Source organism: Melampsora larici-populina (assembly GCF_000204055.1).
Source record: "Melampsora larici-populina 98AG31 unplaced genomic scaffold MELLAscaffold_30, whole genome shotgun sequence".
Lineage (NCBI taxonomy): Eukaryota > Fungi > Basidiomycota > Pucciniomycetes > Pucciniales > Melampsoraceae > Melampsora > Melampsora laricis-populina.
The window spans coordinates 539104-557118 of NW_006768794.1; the positions used below are offsets into that span (position 1 = coordinate 539104).

The following is an 18015-nucleotide window of genomic DNA, read 5'->3' on the forward strand; positions in this document are numbered from 1 at the left end:
GGACGACGCTGGATTCTTCAAGCATTTGATAATGCAGTAACTACTGCTGCTTTACTGGGTGATTTCACCCTATGGCACCGACGTTTTGGTCCTCTGAATGATTGTGCCCTTCTTAAGCTGATCAGGGATCAGGCTTGTGTTGGTTTACCCAACAAGTTAACAAAAACAATCCCTTGTGAAGAGTGTGCAATAGCAAAATCAACAAAAACCTCGACCATTGGCCCATCTCTTATCTCATATGATTCTCCACTTTCACTTGTAGTAGCTGACTTATGTGGTCCGTTTCCTGTTAAAACTGTTTCTGGCTCTGAGTACTCGCTAGAGATCAGAGATGTTTTTTCTACTTTCATGCGCACTTACCTTCTTAAATCCAAACACGAAGCAGCTGCACCCATCAAAACATATATCTCAGAAGCTGAATGACGAACAGGAAAGAAGGTTATCCACTGGAGAACGGATGGAGGTGGAGAATTCATTAACAACGCTCTCAAATCTTACTTTTCAGAAAAAGGCATAAAAACTCAGACTTCTCTTCCTTATTTCCATGAACAGAACGGATCAATCAAACGAGCTAACCAAACAGTTCAATCAGGAATGCGTGTCCTTCTCAAAGGTTCTGGTTTACCTCAACGTTTTTGGGGATTTGCTCTAATAACAGCAACAGATCTCCATAACAAAACACCAAACACCAATACTGGGTCAAAAACTCCCACAGAATTGATGTTTGGCTTCTCACCTCAGGTGGACCACCTTCGTATCTTTGGAAGCTGGGCTTTTGTCCATATTCCTGTCAAGAAACGCAAGAAATTGGACGGTTGGGCAGTTAAGTGTTGCTTTGTTGGTTATCTTGAGGCCAGCAAAGGCTGGAGGTTTTGGAATCCAGCCACGGATGAATTCATCGACTCAGCGCATGTAAAATGGCTGGATGAAAAATCTATTCCCTCGTCACTTATCCCGGACCCATCAAGTTCAACTGTTCCTACTTCTTCCTCTTCTCTAAATCACATTCTTACTTCCTCAGATGCTATCCAGGCTCATGATGAACTACGTCGCCTTGTTGACTCTTTATCCATTGATTACCTGTTGGACGACAAAATATTCACTGAAACTGTTCAACAGCAAGATGAAGATATAGCTTTGCTTCAAGCCGGAGCTGCGGGAATAGCACAACGGTTGCCAAAGATTTATCAGGAGGCGATGAATTCAGAACATAGTTTGGAATGGAAGGAGGCCTGTAAGAAAGAATATGATATGCTTGTTAGGTTGAATGTTTGGGAAGAGGTGGTGTTGCCTAAAGGTGAAAAGATGGTGTCTAGCAAATGGGTGTTTGCTGAGAAAACGGACAGCAACGGAAATCTAAATACCAAAAAGAAGGACCTCCCGCATGACTCCAGGGCTTCTCATAGTCCGTCTTCCGGGTCTCATCGTTTGGTCATGACTCACTGCTTCCTTCTTTGACGACTTCCACTTTTAGTCATCCATTACCTTTCTTTTCACCTCTTCTCCATTCTCTTTTGCGATTACAATCCCAACTTTTTAAATTCTTTTCTGTTTGAATTTTTTTTTGATTCTTTTCCGTTTGCTAATTGTTGGTCCCTCTTGATTTCCTTAAAACTTATAACCTCGTCGTGCTGTTGTCCATGATTCATGTAGCCATTGATCCAAAAGCCATTCGGCCGGTTATTGCTTTTCAATTTTCCAATTGTTGGTTTGTCTGCAACTATGTGAAATAAATAATCCCTTTGTGCTTTTGGCTATCTTGTATGGAGCTATTTCTTCCTTTTACTTGGCAAATTTTTTGTCTTTTTGTCCCCTTGTGGCATTGTCTCAATCTCTTGACGTTACAATTGCTCTTTTATGCTGTTGCCCTTTTTATCCGAGCCACTATTGTCATAAGACGTACTAACATTATTGCTTTTGCTTTTCACTTTTTGTTTTCTTGGACTTTCAATTCCCGCTCCAGTCGTTCTGATCTTCGGTATTGTTAACACAAACAGATTATGACTCTTGCCCTGCCTCTCAACTGGCGTTAAAGTTTTACTATTTGATGGTCACCTCTTCAATGCACATCGTACCTTTATCCAATCATCTCCCTTTCATTCATAACACTTATCTACCACTCGAAACTTTGATTATTTTCAACACTTGCCCTTCGCTCATCAATCTCTTGGCACCGCACTTTGTCTTCAGCAATTGTGATTTTCATTCCTATTCTTCTCTCCCATATTTGAACCAACTTGAAGATTACTCGCCTTTTTATAACATCAAGCATGTCAAGCACTAATTTGTCTTTGTGCTCGACATGCTCAATGTTATAAAAAGGCAAGAAGGACAAGACTATTATTGATTAAATGTAAGCTGAGTTATTATTGAACAAGTGGCGTACAACACCTGACAAAAATGTTATCCTATTATGGAATGATCAGGGATACATTTGTAGATTTCATTCGAGCTCGAGTCGTTTAATCATGTAGCAGTCATTTGATTCAAAAAGAAGTTTAGAGGATGCTTGTGACATAAATTTAAAGCTTGAAGTGGGGGACGTCTACGTCATTGATTACATTCAGCATTGTGAGCGCAACAACGTGGTTTATTGGCGACAAAGGCATGACTGATACCTTTGTGGAGTGGTTTATTTGTAATTCATGACCGGTTTAGCTTTTGTTAGTGGATTGTGTGCTACCACTACGGAACATTGATTATTCCTGGGATATTTCTCAACTGGTAAATTAGAAAATGCATGATATTAAACATGATTCACCTGTTGCGCGCATGCGCGCATAGTCTCTAGTATCTCAAAACGAAAAGCAAGATATGTTGTTTGGGGTTTTACTCAGCGGGAAGGAATTGATTTCTCTGATACTTTTGCTCCCACTGCTAAATTTACTTCATTAATGATTATTTTTACGATCAAGGTAAACAAAGGCTGGCACATACGTGGATTCAATATTGTCGCTGCATACCCACACAGTCCTATTGACGAGAAGATTTATGTCAGGCCGGCAGAAGGTTATATTATTGCTGCCTCTCCGAATCTCGTGTTGTTACTCAAAAAGGCTCTTTATGGCACCAAGCAGGCTGCCAGATGCTGGTGGAAGCACTTCTCATCAGTGCTCGCGGGTATGGGTTGTAGGTATTGTAAAAACGATCAGAGTTTATACGTTTTACACTATAAGGAACATATTGCAATTCTCTGGATCCACGTGATGATGGAGTTATCTGTGGATCTTCTCTTGAAATCATCTCTTACATCCACGAATCTCTTCTTAAAACTTTCCAAATCACTTGGAATGACAATGTTGAACAAATTGTTGGAATTAAAATCACTTACAACCCGGACGGTATTTTTCTCTCACAACCCACCCTTACGCAATCTCTTTTGGAATCAACTGGTTTTTTGACATTGAAGACTTCGACACCTATGATTGCCAACTTACATCTCGACTCATCCAATAAGGATGCTGTAGGTATAAACGCCTCATCTTTCTTATCAATTTTAGGTTCTCTTTCCTACCTAGCAATTGGTACTCGACCGGATATATCCTATACGGTCAATTATCTCGCAAGATTTTCTTCCAAACCAAACGACGATCATTGGCTTGTTTTAAAACACTTGTTACGTTATGTTAGTGGTACGAAAAATGATGGAATCTATTTTAGGAAGGCAATTGTTGGGGAGGATTTAGTTATGTATTGTGATGCAAACTGGGGGGGGGAATTCTCGCGTTCTACGCATGGTTTTGTAGTTTTTCTTTTTGGTAATGTGATCTCTTGGGCCTCGAGGAGGCAAAGTTGCGTTGCGACTTCAACGTGTCATGCTGAATACATGGCTTTAGGTGTTTCAGCTAGGGTGTTAAGGCTAGGAATCGGGGTCTCACGACGGGGGTTGAGTGTCTTATCAATGAGTCTATTACGAGATTGTCGGATGAGAGAAGAAAGAGAAAGGCTGTACAAAGTGACGTGTACAAATAGCTAGTCTCTACTCATGTGACATCTCTCTCAATCCTTTCACACGTCTCTACATGTAATATGAGATCATAACATAGGGAATCTATTTGGATTCAGAATTTATTGGAAGACATTTTTAAATCAACTTTTATTACGACTTTAAAATGCGACAACACTGTGGCAATTAAAGTGGCTCAAGATCTACATCTTACAAAACGATCACATCACGTCGCGCGCGAATTCCACTATGTCAATAAGCAAATATTTGATGGAAACTTGAAAATCGAATGGATTGACGGGCCAAATCAAAAGGCCGATATACTTACAAAATCTTTAGGAAATGTAATTTTTCAAATTCACAAGAAAAACATATGTATGGTATAGAAACACGTATAAACCTCTAAAAGGTTGAGGGGGGGTGTTAAGGTCAGGCCTGACTGGTCACTAGAGACGGCAAGGCGCTCAGACCAAACTCACCTATTTTTGGTTTAGGCTAAGATGAAATAATTAGGAAGTTCGAGGAAGAAATGGTTTCATTAGTTATCCTGTTACGTCATATGTGTAATGCCTTGTGAAACTTGTTTTGTATAAGATGTGTGTGCTCTCATAGAACTGTTAGACCTTTCTCTTGTCACAAAATGTTCTTGTTTTGGTAGAATCGTACTAACGCTAGTCTTCTAGGTTAGAGCTTATTTCTCTTTTCGTCATCTTATGCAAAGTCACAAATTGTTCTTGTTTTGGTAGAATCGTACTAACACTAGTCTTCTAGCTTCTTCCGTGTTTCATCATATTTTGTCCCAATAACATACAGTCTAAGCATAGTATGTAGCATGTAATTAGTTTTATACATGATGTTTTTAATGTTACAAGTTAGTTGTGGTTACATGTATATGTACTCAGGGATGACACACCCAAAAACAAAGAATGAAAATAAAAATCCACCATATTTGGAATTGATCACATTTTTTAGTCTACACTTTCAACTTCTCAAATCATACTCACCCATTATTCAAGCTTTTTGACAGAGCAGCACATCCACTTTGTCTTCAAGCTTTACAAAGAATGTCTGAAATCACTCAAATGGATCTGGTATTGTTAGGCCGTGAACAACATAAGCTACTGTACTTCTGATGCAAGGAAGCCAAAGATACTCTTCAAAGCTATGCTAATCAACAGGGTTACTTTTTGAACTGTCTGTGCTCAAAGAAAAGCAAAACTGGTGTAGTATTTAAAGCTAAACAATAGCTTTACAACACCTAAGAGGGATAATCTACTAATGTATGAATAGTAGAAGTGGCCTAAAGGCTGCCTTCTTCAAACAAATCAGCAAAAGGGCACTTGCTGACCACTTTGTGATAACAGAGAAATAGATAAAGACACCAAAGAAAGAACTCAATACTATTATGAGTATTATTCCCAGTTTTCAAAACGCAAAAGTTCCCAAATATATCACTTACTAGCAATACTGTTGTAAGTATTATTCCCAAAGAAGACTTATAGTCTTTATCACACATAAATGAATTTCTCCTTAATTGAAGGGTGTGAATTAAGTGACCTTAGTACAAATATATTAATTTAATGATGATTGAAAACCCTATAACAAAGGTATAAAATGAGAAAAAAGGGGAACAAAGGCCGTGAAACAACCATCCATAGTAAAAAAGGATGTATTTTGAGTGACAACTATGTTTGTCAAGTTATGAAAGACATATTTAGACACAACCAAGTTTTTTCAGTTAGTTACAAAAAACATATCTTGAGTTATGAGTATGTTTTTTGAGTGACAAGTATGTTTTTTTATTTGCAACAAACATCTTGTGAGTTACAACCATGTTAGTTGAGTTACAAAAAACATCAATATATATCCAACACCATCCCATACAAAAAAATTAAACCAAATTCAAAGCACTCCAACAGTGTAACATCACAACCAACACACTTGTAATCCAAAATACGGTTTTTGTAACTCAAAAAACATAGTTGGGACTCAAATATGTTTTTTGAGTTACAAAAAACATACTTGTTGCTCAAAATGTGTTTTTCTTTGTAACTTGCAAAACATATTTGTCACTCAAAGTATGTCTTTTGTAACTTGAAAGACATACTTGTCACTCAGAATATTTTTTTGTAGCTCAAAAAACACAGTTCTCACTCAAAATATGTTTTTCATAACTCAAGAAACATAGTTGTAACTCAAAATATGTTTTTCATAACTCAGAAAACATAGCCATTGCTCAAAATGTGTTTTTTGCAACTTGAAAAACATAGGTGTAACTTCAAGGATGTTTTTTGTAACTCAAAACACATGGGTGTAACTCCCAAGATGTTTTTTGTAACTCAAAAAACATGGTCTTAGCTCCTAAGATGCTTCTTTTAACTCAAAAAACATGGTTGTAACCCAAAAGATGGTTTTTGGCACTCAAAAAACATCAGAACTGGAAGTAGGAACTGATTTAGGCACCATGACAGTCATATTAGAATTTAGACGCCATAATCATAGCGCCTCCATCAATACCTGACGCGCAGCGCAGTTTACCGCAATAAAAGTGCGCTGCAATGTGCACCATCACACCGGGAATGGATGGAAATAGCACTGCGCCCTGTAGCACCGCCGGGGCCTGGGCGTTTTGCAAACACTGCGCAGATTCACAGTGCAGCTAAGCACAGTGTGCGCAAACTGTGCGGCCCTGCGCTTCCCTGAGATGATACCCTACCTCCACTTTGACCAAAGCAAGGGTGGCCTTCCCCTTGCATCCAATCCTAACCAATATGACACCACCACCACCACAATTGGCTGCCATCAATCTGGCTCTTTGACTCGATTCGTCTTTGATCAACCACATGGACATCAAATTAGTAATGTATTACTATCATCATTATCGGGAGATCCCATCCTTCCTGTCATTGTCAAACACCTGCGCCATAGTAGTTCAAGTTTGAAATCATTCAGATTACTTATTTCTCAGTCTCCAATGGTACCTATCTGGATCGTCTAACTATCTTCAACTTTTTTACATCTTATTTGACCTGTTTGGTTCACAATATTACAAGAATTTATTTCATCAATACAATTAATACATTTACTTATTAATCAAAGCATCTAAATCTCAATCTAATCAATTGTTGGTTTTTTATTTGTGCAAAATGACCAGAAAAACAGCCAAGTCTAGCTCTTCTAAGTCCAAGTCTAAAGCTTTGAAACCTTCTCAATCCACATCATGATCCATTGAACAAGCTGTTGGGATCTGCCAATGGCTCAAGCAGAGGTTTTTGCCAAGTGGAGAGATAGGACAGGCGGTCGCAGCTGTAGAACGGCTTGTGGTGGGTTTAGCCAAGAAGAAAAAAAGTTGCCAAGGTTTAAGCTTCAGTGAAGGTTGTATCTTTTTTAAACATGTGTTTTGCTCAATTCTTTTCTCTGAAACGTCCACCTCCCTGTTTTTCCTGTCCTCTCTCTCACTTATGTATCTATGATACTCTCACTTGCTTATCTGTGATACTTGTTTGAGAGTATGCTTTGTCTCATTGTTGTGTAAAGTAATGGTCATTTTGTTATGGCCTGCTTCAGGGGGCCTGACGTTGGGGACGGAGGGAAGGAGGAGGTGGTGACTATGATGTATGTTTATTGTAGTATGAGGAAAAGCGCAATACAAAGTGAAGCGCTATCTTAGTAAGAGGTTGAGGGTGGTACATGTCACAGATCCGTGAAACCCCTGTGATCCGTGATAGGATCATAACACTATCCCCCGTTTACGCTCAGGCTCCCTGTTCGCGGCCCTGCGTTCTTCCCCGGGGCTTGCAATAAAAAACCCGGTGGGAAAAAGCGTCGCCCCTCTCACATACGCCTTGACCTTCTATGTTCTTCTGCTGCCTTCGGGTATTTTGAATTAAACTCGTCGATCATCAATTTAGAGTTTGATACATTCCCCTCTGGCTCCCATGAGTCATCCGATCTTCCATATCCCTTCCAGCTAATCAGGTATTCAGTCTTCTTATTCCTAATACGTTTATCCAGGACGGCTTCGACTTCATATTCTTCTTCGCCGTCAATTTCTACGGGATACGGCGGTGCCTGTTGTCTCTCCTCAATCATATCTGGTGAATGCTTTTTTAAGACTGATACGTGAAACACGGGATGAACTTTACTCATACTTGTTGGCAATCTTAACTTATAGGCCGATGTCGATATCTTCTTCTCAATACTGAACGGGCCCAACCATCCATGGTCTAACTTTGCTGACGGTCTTGTTGTCGATATGTGGCGACTGCTGAGCCACACCTCGTCTCCAATGTTCCAATCTGGTGTAGGTCGAACTTTCTCATCATAATTCCGTTTCATACTATCCTGTGCTCGTAATAAGTTCTCTTTCAGCTCATTTTGAATCTCTTCGATGTTTCTTAGCCTTTCTTCCACTTCTGGTATACATCTTTCTCTCGATGGGATCCTGCCAAACAATAGGTCGTACCCCACATTCGCTTTGAACGGCGAGAATCCTGTGGACGTATGTGTGCTATTGTTGTACGCGAACTCGGCAAGCGGTAAGTGGTTAGTCCAGTCATCTTGCCTGTAACTCACAAAGTGACGCAGATAATGTTCTACGGCTTTATTAACGATCTCTGTCTGGCCGTCTGACTGTGGGTGGTATGCCGTCGAGGGATGTATGGCGATTCCTAGCTGTTGGTTCAAAGATTCAGTTAGTTTGGATACGAATACACTCCCTCTGTCCGATACGATTGACTTCGGTGCTCCGTGGAGCTTCCATACATTGGCCATCATCAAGTCAGCTAGTTCACTTGAGGACATCTCGGTAGTGCAAGCAATAAAGTGGCTCATCTTCGTTAATCTATCGACTACGGTGAGGATACAGTTCTTTCCCTTTGAGAGCGGTAAGTCAGTTATCAAATCATAACTAATATCCGTCCAAGGGCCTGCTGGCACAGGGAGCGGCTCGAGGGATCCGAAAGGCGATAAGCTTGAGGGTTTGACTCTTGTACACGAATCGCAGCCATCCACAAAGTCATTCACGTAAGTCTTCATCAGTTTCCACTTATACTGCCTTTGGACCAAGCTTAACGTCTTTGCCCTGCCTGGATGTCCCGCTAGGACGCTATCATGCCTACTCCGTAAGATCTCAAACTTCAAATAAAACAACTTTTTTTGCATCATAAACATGCATTAGAATGTCTCTAGAGCTGATGAACTCACCTCACATCCCTAAAGTGCCTCTGAAGGTGTTAGGCAGCCCAAAAATCGAAATTTGACTCATCTGGCCAAATCTGGCCAAGTCTCAGATTCATCTGTATGAATCTGAACCTGACTATTGTAAAGTCTTAAGATTCATCTGGCTACACAACCATCACTAAAGCCGTAGCAGATTGATCTGGCTACTCATCAGGCAGATTCATCTGTACATCACATTCACCACACTACTCTGTACAGTACATACATTACAGCTTGACTCGTTGCTCAACCACTGTACACACTGATCTACATATGTAATGAATATGGAATTTGATTGTTGTATCCAGGAAAAGATTTGGGGGTGATCTCATCTGGCCTCATCTGACCCTCATCAGCACAAAATTGACTTGCTACACATCCGCCATCTCATAATTCTCAAGGGGAATTCTCATCTGGGCTCATCTGCCATTCTCAATATAACATTCTCACGTGCCACCAGCACAGTGGATGTCTCACTTATGTCGTGAAAATATCACACTCCATGGACTTTCCTCATCGAAATAACATAGTATTTATTCCAGACATGAAAGTCCACACAAGATCTGAAGGAAAAGGATCTTTGGGTACCTTCATGTCGACTTCTGAAGCGAAGCGTGCAAGTTAATATTGGTTGTGCAAAAGTTACATTTTTGTGAACATTTCACACAGCGTATAATCTTGTGAAAAATTCACAAAATGTATAATCTTGTGAGAAATTCACAAGATGTATCATCTTGTGAAAAGTTCACAAGTTGTAAATCTTGTGAAAAATTCACAAGATGTATACTCTTGTAAAAAATTCACAAGCTGTATAATCTTGTGAAAAGTTCACAAGTTGTAAATCTTGTGAAAAATTCACAAGATGTATACTCTTGCAAAAAATTCACAAGATGTATAATCTTGTGGAAACATCACAAAATGTATAATCTTGTGAAGCATTATATCATCTTGTGGACAGTTCACAACATATATTATCTTGTGAACATTTCTGATTGTGTTATATCAATTGCATTAAATGTTCCATGGAAAGAAAGAGTAAAATATCATAATTCGAGCTTGCTCTGTAGCATATCCCTCCACTGTTCCTCCAAAACATTATCTTCAGCAATCATTGCTTCTGAATATTGGCGAGTGTTGTGCAGAAGAGAAACTAGATGAGTGTCCCATGCAAAGATCACACGTGCATGATCTAGAAATAGTCCATGATATATGGACTCCACAGTTTTGGTGCACTCTTCCCAAGTTGTCTTTGTAACAATGTGAGAAGCATGACTGCCTGTCACCAACTGTATGGGAAGCGTATTGGCGGTTGGATCCCATCCTAAAGAATATAACATATGGAATTGAGCCTGGCTGAAATGACAAAATACAATTATATGAATCAGAAAGTGCTTACCTGACTGGCTAAGGCCTAGTACATTTATAATCTTGGCATCTGTTGCCAGAGACCACATGAACATCTGCCGTACCTCATCAGCAATCCGCCTGAATTCTTCTTCGCAGCGGCAATATAATAGATAAGCCTGGATACCCCTCTGTGTATCCTCATCCACAGCCCAATTCTCATTTGGATGTGTTAGGTGTCCAAAGTTCCAGAAGATGTCTTCCAGTGATAAAGATTTAACTTCCTCATGTGTATAGTTTGTTATTGGTGTCTCTTCCGGATAGGAAGTATTGTACTTTACAATGAGATCATGATAGGTCTTCCATTTCTTTTGGAAGACTGTCTGTTTAGTTCTCATTAAAACCTTCATCCGTTGCTGCATCGAGGTACCTACAATCACAGGCGGGAACCAATGAATTTCAATTCACACCAGTTTCTCTACTCACAAACCTTTCACGCAAGTTTCTCTACTCACGAACCTGCCTCCCATTTTTTTCCTAATTCGACTATGCCAACCTTTGCCTCATAGAGGTTGTTCTTGGCCACTCTTATCTGCAACAACAGAAGACCTCTCTCATCTATTGTTGCAAAGAATAGTCAACTTGTGAAACAGTGAACTACATACAGCGATAATAGTACCACACCTTCGGCTTCTGGAATGTCTCTAAATTCGTTGCCTCCAAGATCTAATAGAATTCTTTCGATTTCTTCTTCTAGGAATTCAATATTTCCTGGTAAGCTTGCCAGTGTACGGGTTTCAGTGATGGTCCTGCGTCGACGGAGGCTGCGTAGACTGGCCTCTTTTGCTCTGAACATATTAATAACAACATATAAGCTACACAGAACAACAAGATGATAACAACGGTCGTACTTGGCCTCTCTCAGTTCCTCTTCATGTTCAATCAATTCCTCAAGTGTATCTTGCAGGTTTTTCATGTTTATATCCCCCATGACTTCTCCCTGAACTAGTTTTTGACGAGCCCATTGAGCTGCAAAATATTCGTGGTCATACCCGCGCTTGATTTCAAGCTCAACCAGTATCTGCCGTTTCTCCTCCCGCGTCTGTTGGGTTATTTCCAGCTTGTGACGGGACGAGGCAGCTGGGATCAACCAAAACAGTCTTTAGAACTCATTAGAATTTACACATGAAATCAAATATCTTCTCACCTGAATTTGTGCGTAAGATTTCATTCTCGTGGGAGGCTTTGAGATCCACTGCATCTAATCGATGCTGCTTTGTAGCATATCGATTAGCAGCAACTAATTTGCATAGCTTACACCAACATCTTTCACATCCCTCTCCGTCCGACAGGCCACATCCTTCATTCAGTCTTGGGTTGTAATCTAGCTGGCAGCTCCAGCTGTGTACATACGCGTGGAAAACACTTGTACCAAATTTCAACTGACCTCGACGTCTTTCTTCTGTGAACAGGTTATGCTACATCCAATGTTTGCAATGTAAAGTCAGTATCAAGCTCTTGAGATGACTTTGAATAGTAATGTAGATATTCAACTCTGACTAGACCCTTCTCGATGTTGCATCCAATGTCGTAGAGAAATAACACCTTTGAATCTGCTTCGTCCAACTGCTTGAGGAGCCAGTCAGTGAGAGAATGGGCAAAATATGATCTACACATACATACATAAAGACGTCAGTTGAATCAATATATGATTATGTATCAAGAAAGTCGTTTGGGAAGGTACTTTTCACCACTTTGGACTATATTCACAAAGGCCAATGCATGGTCATGTCGACAAACCATTGCCAGTAACCCTGTGTCGTCGCAGGCACGCCACGTGGCGGCACTCCGTGAATCATTGGCAGCAGTATGCATCTGCGTGCAAGGATCCTAAAGGAATGTCTTGGGTTTCATCAGTTTTACATATGAATATCAAGGTAATATACATAATTGCAACCTAGCTTACCGGGGTGTCATCCGCAGAGCTAGGATGTACATTTTCCCACTTATTGACCTGTGTTGGATGTAGAAAGAGAGTTGGATAACGAATCTCAATCTCTTTCACCTCAACACTGGCTGACATGTGTCGTCTTTGTTGAAAGTTACCATCAACACAGACTACATAGTCTGGTTCACCATTTTTCTTAGCATAAATATTCTCGCCAAAACAGCGTGGGCAATTGGCCCCTAGCTTTTCCTTTGGCGAAAGTTCCATTGCACGGGTACCAAGATCTTCTTTCACTTGAATCAAGCGTCGGTACGCATCTACTGCACAAGAAAACTGTCTTCCCCACCTCTGCAGCTGGTGACATCAACACCGGTATTAGTTTTCAGAATCAAGATTTGAGCACCAAGAATCATAGCACTTACCTTTTTTGTGATATCCTCTACAAATCCTAGGGCCACTCGGTGAAAAAAATCAAGTGCTTGAGCAAATGGATGTGTTCGAATACAGCAAAACCTCCAGAGGGCATCGTGTAGCCGGAGAAGTCTTAATGAGAAAGCAATTTCCGGCAGGACTGGAGATCCGCCGATGTAGCCCATTTGGATCAGCCGGACTTGGTCTGATTGGCACGTGCAGAACTCGACCGCTTGTGTAGTGTGTGCTGTCATGAAGAACAAAGATAGCTTTAATTCTGGGGTCATATAAAGTGATTTGAATGAACGTCCCTCACTTAAAATATCTACCAATTCAAGGTGCCTGATTCGTCTCTTCGCCGCTGAGCATCGACATTGAGTTTTTGAATCAAAATTCCAAGTTTCACCTTGACTCCAATCAACTGTGAGTAGCTTGCATTGCATGAACACCTTGAACATTGGTTCGAGTATGTTCTCCCATTGTTGTACCTCTCGGATTCGACGTCTTCGATTATAATCACCTGCCATTGGAGTGACCACACCGCCCGGATTTGAAGCAATTGACTGCTCAGAATCATCGGATTCTGTCCCTGAATCAGTATCGTCATAAGAAGGTGTGTTGGGCTGGTCGTAATCAATTCCAAAAAAACCTTCGTTCCCGTTGTTGTGCAAGCCTTCGTCCCCGTGTAGAACATGAGGATCCTCAGTTGCAGCCGTCGGTAGAGCAGGAACTGGCGGCTGGGTGAGTGCTTGAACAAGCAGGTCGCATTGTTTTACACAATATTCTTCTTCAGCTTCTTCCCATTCTGACAACTCCTTTGCCGATTGACTTGATTCTTGCCGAGGTTTGGATAAACGATTTACTGGAAGCAAATGATTTCCTTTTCTTCCAGGAGCCATTCTGATTGGTGTGCGAAGAAAAGAATCAAATGGGATAGGTTGTGTTTTCAGGTTCTGACTAGTAATGGCTAGATCAGATGATGCGAGAAATAGCCAGTGGTCTATATCTTTGTGATTTTCAAATCAATCACTTTTATTTACCACTTTAGGAAAATTATCTCATACTATTTGCGTAGTCTGATCAATTCATTTCTCCTGTCCCAATTAGTACTTGAATATTGAACCAATTCAACATGTGATAAATAGGGTTCAAAATGTTTGTCACCTCACTCACACGTTTGACATACATCTATCTTTCATTCCATCTATTCAATCTTTGAGTAGGTTTCAAACCTACTGTTCCAGATGCCAAGATGAATAAAAAGGTGTTTATGAACTTTCATGACTCAGATTAAAAACACTGTTATATCTGGAGGGTGATGTGAATAACGCACTGGAGCATTGTGAATATTTCTCACTATTGTGATATCTTCACAATAATGTGAAATCTTCACACTATTGTGTGAAGATTTCACAATGATGTAAAAAAGTAGCAAATCTGTGATCTTTTCACAATGATGGATGTAAAGATCTCACAACATTGTGATCTTTTCACCATTGCACCTGGAGGTGCTAAGCTCAGGCTGGTGTGCGGAGTTCACAATGTTGTTTGTACATATGTAGAAAATTCACAAAGTTGTGAATTTTCTCACATGCTCTTCTCAAAAAAGATGAAATTTAAGCGGAACATACTTGGAATCTCAACATTGTGTTTGTCCAAATTCAGTAAATCAAAGATGAATCAAGGGTCATACGATAATGTACTGGAGAAAAACCCAATTATAATAAGCAATAGTTACACTTTTCCCCCTTTGAAAAGGGTGTTAAGCTTTGCCTTCCTTTTCATTTCAGCCTTGACCTTGCGAGCTTCCTTTCTCATGCTCTCCCTTTCAACCATTATCGCCTCACTAGCAACAGCCTTGATTTCCTTGAATTCGGTCTCTTCCTCCAATGTTCTCACCCTGGACTTATGATATGCCTCCCATTCGGTTGGTTTCATCTTGTCACGTTCTTTTTCAACTATATTAATACGTTCAACCAACGACTTTGAAATCTGACATGATGTGCCAAAACGTGTGATTGCACACTTCGTTGGACTGATCTCATGGCCATGTTCATCATAAGTGATGGACTCAGCTGTATAATGTTCAACCTAAAAACAGTTGATCAGTAAGTTTGATGAGGATAAATGTTTATTTGATCCTCTTGCAGATCCTTACCTGAGTATCCCAAAGAGTCTCATAGATGCCATCACAACGATCATGGTCGACAACAATATCAAAGTCACCTAAGATAAATGAGCTGCCACATATCAAACCTTTATTCTCAGAGCCTTCCAGCTGGTAGGGTTTTCCAGTCTCGCGGTCAATGAGGCAGTTAATGCCAAATGCATAACGAGTATGGTCGTTGTCGGTGTGTGGTTCATTATAGAACCCATCACAAGATACTACCATGTTTGATGCAAACACCTTGCCGTTTGGAGTATGTTGCCATTCTTCATTGTCAAATCCAGGAGCATTAGTTGCTAGCCCCACTTGTAAATTCGTCTGGAAAATGGTGAATGATAAAGATCCAAAACGCTCGGCAAGAAAGTCGCGAAACCAATGGAATGTAGCCATTCGGATTTCATCGGCCAAGATACGATCTAAATAGCGACAAGTGAAGTCGCTCAAGTGATATGGGCCTTTTGGACAGGTGGGCAGTTAGCATTGTGAGCGCATCTTAGCGGATTGATGGCACTAACCAAGCGAGATACCTGGATCCGATCCCCCTCTCCAGCCGACAACCCCCATCCAACCCCAAAATTTCCCCTCCTCTTTAGGCTTTTGCACAGCCCCATTCGTCTCACATTTCCACCTCGCTCTTGCAACCTTGAAACTAATTGAGATAGAATGATCAAACTTGGATCGTATGAGAGGATCCATATCCTTGAATCTTGTGCACCGAACCACCATCAATAGCGAAAGATCCTCCGCGTTGATAACCGCCACCGTACCAAAATAGATCATGATGGGATCTTGATCGAATAAACAATAGTCGCTCTTCTTGCTCCATCGAAAAATAAAGACAGTATCTGGCGGCAGACCCAGCTCAACAGTTAGCCTTGCCTTTGTTTCGGCGCGTTTGGTGTGCTTGCGACGGTACACCCGCCCTAAGGTAAAGTAAGCGTTCCATCTCGCCGTATTACGCTTGATGGCCGAAGGTGACGTTTTTGACTTGTAGTTATCGTTAGTTGGGATTCCCGCCTTTTTCGCTCTTCTGTGACGTTTTTGGCGAGACATGTTGATCGCAGATAACTATTGTTGTAAGGCAATGGATTGTAGTAAGCATTATGAACAAATACGATTGAAATCAAACATAAAATGATTTGAAAGATGCATACATCTCTTTTATATGTCCTGTGCCCGATATATTAATCAAAGGAGGGGTAGAAGACCAACCAATCGTTTTATTTGTTAGATAAGACAAAACTAAGTTGAAAAGAGAAGTTGAAGGAGGTTTGTATAATAAAATGTGAAAAAAGGGTCGATTGAAGTTGATGGTAATGTTTAATGTTTATGTTGATTGATTTTAGAATCAGTTGTTGTTGAAGGGTGCTAGAATGATGGACTTGTGATCCTCCTAAGTGTTATGAATGATATGATAATCTTTGGAGAAAGTAATCTTAAGATCAATCTGAAAAAGAGGAAATAAAAAATAATTGATTGTTTAAATGTTGTTCTACGTGAATCGACCAGACTTCGATTCACGATCGAGTAAGTTGTTGTCCTAAACTAGAACATAAACAAAACAAATACAAAAAGTGATCAGTATGAATCAAGCAAGAGGACCATCAAATGAAGGACTTACTGATGAACGCCACGTCAGGGAAATGGGTGTCCAATTGAGTTTCCAAGTAAAGACGTCCAGTTGTCCTCAAAAGGTAAGTTAGCGAGTCGGATGACTGGGAGGTTCGTAGCGGGAGGCCTACAACACTCCAGTCAAACAACCACGACTGAACTTATAAGCTGCTGATTGATGATGTCCGAGGTGTGTTGATAGGAGGTGTCGAAAGGTGGTTGCTTGAATCTGACGATGTCCGATGTCAAGCAACGTGTGGTTTGGCGATCCAGCAGTTGAAATCAGCTGGATCGGTTTTGGCCCTGTTTGGCCCCGCTTTAGCAACAGCATGTACTGGTACTATACGTACCGGTACACGCTGTAGTGGACTAGGTCTAAGGTGGTGACAATTGGTAGTCACGGACCTCGCTTTTAAGCCCAGGAAAACCTAACCTGGATAAGTACATACATTATGTACTTATCTGAGGGATGGGATACCCATATCCCATGATGTGGTCAAGACGTGCTACAGGCTGAACATTGGCATCTTGTGAGGTACAAAAGTGCTATTTGTCATCCTCATTGATAACAAATAGCAGCTCATTAACATGAGCACTTGGTGATTTGGTGGGTGGTGAAAAAGAGCAGTTGCGTGAAGTGCAAGGACTTGTGTAGTGATGACTGGTTGTAATTGAAATTATTGTGATTTTGTGATTTTGTGATTTTGTGAGATTGTGAGTTTGTGAGATTGTGAGATTGTGAGATTGCATTCTGGCAAGTCATTCACGTTATTTGACAATATGGCTTATCCACACCATTGAGATTGTGGAACCTCAAGCAACCTTCATTGAAAACAAGTGATTAATCATGTTTCCTGTCTACATCAAAAGGAAAAGTAAAACAAAGGCAGTTATGAAGAATGTTATGAAGAATCATACCTTAACCAAAGGACTGCAGATTGGTGCCACAACTCTACCGGGACTGGTTGCAAGAACTTTGATATTTTATCAAAGTAATCAGTGGTCAGACACTGGTCAAATTACACACATATAAGGTGTTGCAGCATTGTATTCTCCCCACAGTGACAGGATATCCATGCATAGGATCCTTGTCACCGTGTTAAGTATCCTTTTCCACTAATATGTTGATCATTCATGATTAGGTCCACTTTAACATATGACAAGGAGGCATGGTGCTTCATTGTAAATAGCTAATTGAAAGTTATACCACAAGTAATACTTCAATGTAAGTTAGGTGACCACTCTGCATGAAGGTACTGGTATGACATATTGGTGACAAAATTGGGTATCCTGACCCCCAAAAAAAAAAAAAAAAAAAGTTGACCCAATGATTTCTAAATGCAATACAATCATGTGACAAGTTTGATT

At 40.5% G+C, this 18015-nt stretch overlaps 3 protein-coding genes across 3 annotated transcripts; all 3 read right to left on the reverse strand.

Annotated features, from left to right (window-relative positions):
- Positions 1–11983: 11983 nt before the first annotated feature.
- MELLADRAFT_89479 (uncharacterized protein) lies at positions 11984–13768 on the reverse strand (the record flags this gene model as incomplete). Its single annotated transcript, XM_007412398.1, has 6 exons — positions 11984–12025; positions 12071–12179; positions 12255–12400; positions 12477–12812; positions 12881–13101; positions 13186–13768. 6 exons carry the CDS (start codon positions 13766–13768, stop codon positions 11984–11986), a joined length of 1437 nt encoding a protein of 478 aa, XP_007412460.1.
- Positions 13769–14502: 734 nt separating this feature from the next.
- On the reverse strand, positions 14503–15312 carry MELLADRAFT_72421 (uncharacterized protein; the record flags this gene model as incomplete). The annotated part of the gene is made up of 2 exons (XM_007412397.1): positions 14503–14960; positions 15028–15312. The coding sequence occupies 2 exons, from the start codon at positions 15259–15261 to the stop codon at positions 14604–14606; spliced, it is 591 nt and encodes a 196-aa protein (XP_007412459.1).
- A 391-nt stretch (positions 15313–15703) lies between these two features.
- MELLADRAFT_89481 (uncharacterized protein) lies at positions 15704–15862 on the reverse strand (the record flags this gene model as incomplete). The annotated part of the gene is made up of 1 exon (XM_007412396.1): positions 15704–15862. One exon carries the CDS (start codon positions 15860–15862, stop codon positions 15704–15706), a length of 159 nt encoding a protein of 52 aa, XP_007412458.1.
- Positions 15863–18015: the final 2153 nt, after the last annotated feature.